At 39.8% G+C, this 3,760-nt stretch overlaps 1 protein-coding gene across 1 annotated transcript; it reads left to right on the top strand.

Annotated features, from left to right (window-relative positions):
- Positions 1–1,329: 1,329 nt before the first annotated feature.
- On the top strand, positions 1,330–2,324 carry LOC122670645 (uncharacterized protein At4g22758-like). The gene is made up of 2 exons (XM_043867599.1): positions 1,330–1,946; positions 2,080–2,324. Exons 1-2 carry the CDS (start codon positions 1,553–1,555, stop codon positions 2,295–2,297), a joined length of 612 nt encoding a protein of 203 aa, XP_043723534.1. The 5' UTR covers positions 1,330–1,552; the 3' UTR covers positions 2,298–2,324.
- Positions 2,325–3,760: the final 1,436 nt, after the last annotated feature.

Below are 3,760 nucleotides of genomic sequence, written 5' to 3'. Positions count from 1 at the left end.
TATGAGAAATCAATTTACACCTAACCAAATGATTGGAAGCGAAGGAAGGAATAATTGTGGCTGTGGGGGGGATCTTCAAGCTTTTTCACTATACTTACACTGTCCACGTGACATGCGTAAAAGTTTTAAATATAAAATTAATTGTAATACCCACATCCTATGACACATGTCACATAAACAGCGTACCTGAAGTGATTTAATCATTTCACGTACGTGAAGATTCTCCTCACTCGTTTGGGCTACGGTAAATGGCTCGCGCGTCAAATTCCTGACAGAAACTCAAACCGCATAAGTGGTGCTGTTTGCACTAGGCACGGAGTAGCTGCACACGGGCGATAACAGGTAAACATGGCTGATAGTTGACCGGAAACGACAAATATGACCGTAGGAAGAAATCCGAGCATGGTTCGTAATCTTGGATTGGATTGACCGATATTAGTCGGATTGGATCAATATCAATCGAGACGAATCCATCCAAGTTCTACAGGATTAGGCAAGTCAGTTGGATCGACCCATCGATATTTGCCATTTTTTGGGGTTTTGACCAGTATTTTGGAGTTTTGGCCTTTATTTGAATTTTAAATCGCTTTGTACCAATTTTTAATATTTTACTAATATTCTTGATCGATCCAAACCCAATTCATTAAAGCTTGGATTTGGTCATTTTTTATCAATCCAAGCCGAATTTGAGCGATTCGGGCCGATATCAAATCGATATCGACCATGACCAACCCCAAGTTCGATACCTCAATTTTGAGCCTTGATCCCAAGCATGGTTTTAGTGTACGGTATTGGATTGGGTATCAATCATCTTCAAAATCGATATGATATCAATATGATATCGGCATGGATCCGCCATATCAGACATATTTATCCCTGAGATTCCTTAAAAATGAGTTTTCTTAATTATTTTACCCCTTGTCCATATCGTTCCATTGATACGATAACAACCAGGTATCGATATTGATCACCTTGACAATCGTGCAATATCAATCATATCAGGCTATCCGATAGCGATACTGATACCAATACCTCATAGCATGATTCCCTAAAGACCAAAAATTATTGATAGTTGATAAGTCTAGAAGAGTGTAGATAATTTGTGATTGGAAGCTTTAACAAAACTCCCTCGAAGTCTCTCTCCTTCCCTCACCCATACGGCCATACTCCACCTTTCACCTGCTACAGCCGGTAACACTAGAAACCAGATAATTATGAATTTATGATATAATTATGATTCTGCCCTCATCAACAGGAATAGTTCGGTCTCCTACGGCTCCCTTTGGTATTCTCTTTCTTCGCCTCTCCTCTTCATAAATTCAGTTTCCTCCACCAGAAGGAACACAGAGCTACGCTCCTCCTTAACGCCTCCAAACCCTTTACTTTCCCTTCTCTCTACAACTCTTTAAATCTGGTTATGATCGCTGCAATCGAAGGGGACCCTGAGAGCCTAAGCTCTTCTCCAGCTCTCGGCTTCCCCGACACCAGATTCTTCCGTTACCGCAGATTGAGGTGATCGATTTTCAAACTCATTACACAGAGGGAAAAAAAAATGCCGAACCCTTTGAAGAGTGGGAATCGAAGAGGGATAGAAGACAATGGAAAGGGAGCGAGGAAATTGAAGAACAAAGCAGAGTCTTTTCACGGGAGAACCCATATGACTGGGGTGGGAATTCGCCGGCCAAATACAGACCCTGATCTGCTTTCTGCCGGAAAATTGCAGGAGATTCCGCCTGAGATGCCGGTCAGGATGACGAAGTTGCTGCTGAACGTGACGATACTGAGGAGCTTGGGAGCTATTCAAGTTGTGATGTCGCCGGAATCGACGGTTGGGGATCTGATTGCTGCTGCGGTGAAGTTGTATGCTAAAGAGGGGCGAAGGCCCTTACTGCCCACCACGAACCCAGCCGGTTTTGATCTCCATTACTCGCAGTTCAGCTTAGAAAGTAAGCAATCGGAAATCGGATCTCTTTCCCTCTCTCTATCTCTCTCTGTCTTTAGCTCTTGTGTGCTTTTTTCTATCTATTCTTATATTCGGATTTATGGAAGTGTTTGATGGATTTCTATTGATTCCGACAGGTTTAGCTAAGGAGGAGAAGCTGAAAGAATTGGGGTCGAGGAATTTTTTCTTGTGTCTTACGAAACCAGCCGTAGCTCCGGTGGAGGGATCTTCTTCCTCTGCTTCGTCGTCGTCTTCGTCTGTAGCAGCGGCGGCATCGTCATCTTGTTCGAACCAAGCTGAGAAGGTTTCCAAGTTTGGTATTCCATGGCTTAGGTTCATGGATTTCTCGCTTTAATTCGTTGGGATAGAAGGAAAGGATGGACAGAGAAATATTGTATCATTCGTAAGTTTGTAGGGAGAACAAGGGCTATTTGGTCCATTTGTTTTGTATTCCTTCATGTATTTACTGTGTCAAGTTGTATAATATAATATAGTTTTAAAAAAATTAAGATTGCAATAGGTTATATAGGGTGCCTAGCTGCCTGCTAATATATTTGCATGCGGTGGGGGCATAGGATGCTCTTAGACACATGAGGGTGGGCGAAATGATCCCTTAATGACCCAAACCCCACCCCTGTCCCACAGGACCGTGCAAAATTATTGCTCAGCTCCCAATGAACTAAAAATCCATATTTAGTCAATTTCTCCTGCACACTCTTACTGGGCCTTGTGTTGGTGCAGACAGTTACATGGCCAGAGAGCAATCTCTTATCCATAAATGAAATAGATTAATGCATGAGTAGGTATATGATTATAGGGATTGAATTCCTATCCTCTGACTGTGTAGCATACACTAGCACATTCGTGTATCTATTTATTTGACATCTTTCATTCTAGCCTAGCTATCTCCTCAATTTTTTTTCATGTCAAATATTCAGCCAAACACACACTTAAAATCTTAAGAACTATGGTTACTTGAAATTTTCAAAATCCTTATTTCCTATTTAAATCTAAGAAAGTCAACTGAAAATTTCAAGTAAAAATTGATTACTAAATTCATATTTTTTAGCTAGTTTTTTTTCACTTTCATTATTGATAATTATTGATGACATAAAGATCCTATTTTTAATTTCCTTCTTATTTCTTTTACTCCTTTTTACTTTTTTCTATTTTTTTTTTCTACTATTATCATAGCATCTATCGAATCCATGTAACCGACCCCACGTAACATGAGTCATATATGATCACTACAGAGTTTTTTTTTTTTCTTTTTTTTTTCTTATTAACACATCCTCCCTTTATACTCAGACCAGGTTGCCCATCGTGTTTGGACCTTACAATACAAACCATTTTTTGCTTGACCCTTTAGACATGCCCTTCTCAATATCTGAAGGGCCACACTATATGAAGCTTTAAACAATAATGGAAATGGTCCCCATGGTCATTGGATTTTCAGTCTGGAGAAACTAACAAAAGTATATCTTCGGCCACCGCTTTGTCTAGTAGCACGACGCTTGTATTGCCTCGTCCATAACTCTGTTTTCATGATTTAAATTGATCTCATTTCACGTGCTACTACTATGAGGATCGGTTTTTTTGCTTTAGTAAACAAGAATGGTGTTAAATGTATTGGACTATTAAAAATGAAGTAGAATAATTTTTCATGATTGACAATAACGATACCCTACTTGAAGATCTATGGTGTACAATTGGCTTGTTTATCATATGCAATTAGGTCATAACGTCCAACATGAAAGGGGATGACTATTCCGCAGATCCAGAATTCCAAAGCTAGGGAGAGGGAAAATTAAACAAAAA

The sequence above is a fragment of the Telopea speciosissima genome, chromosome 8 (assembly GCF_018873765.1).
Source record: "Telopea speciosissima isolate NSW1024214 ecotype Mountain lineage chromosome 8, Tspe_v1, whole genome shotgun sequence".
Taxonomy (NCBI): Eukaryota; Viridiplantae; Streptophyta; class Magnoliopsida; order Proteales; family Proteaceae; genus Telopea; species Telopea speciosissima.
Note: the sequence above shows the minus strand (reverse complement) of the source record. Positions and strands in the feature narration are given on the sequence as shown.

Bases quoted from the DNA above. Each gene is read 5' to 3' on its own strand.
- LOC122670645 (XM_043867599.1), top strand. From the start codon at position 1,553: ATGCCGAACCCTTTGAAGAGTGGGAATCGAAGAGGGATAGAAGACAAT. The intron at 1,947-2,079 runs GTAAGCAATCGG...TGATTCCGACAG, and splicing joins CTCGCAGTTCAGCTTAGAAA to GTTTAGCTAAGGAGGAGAAG.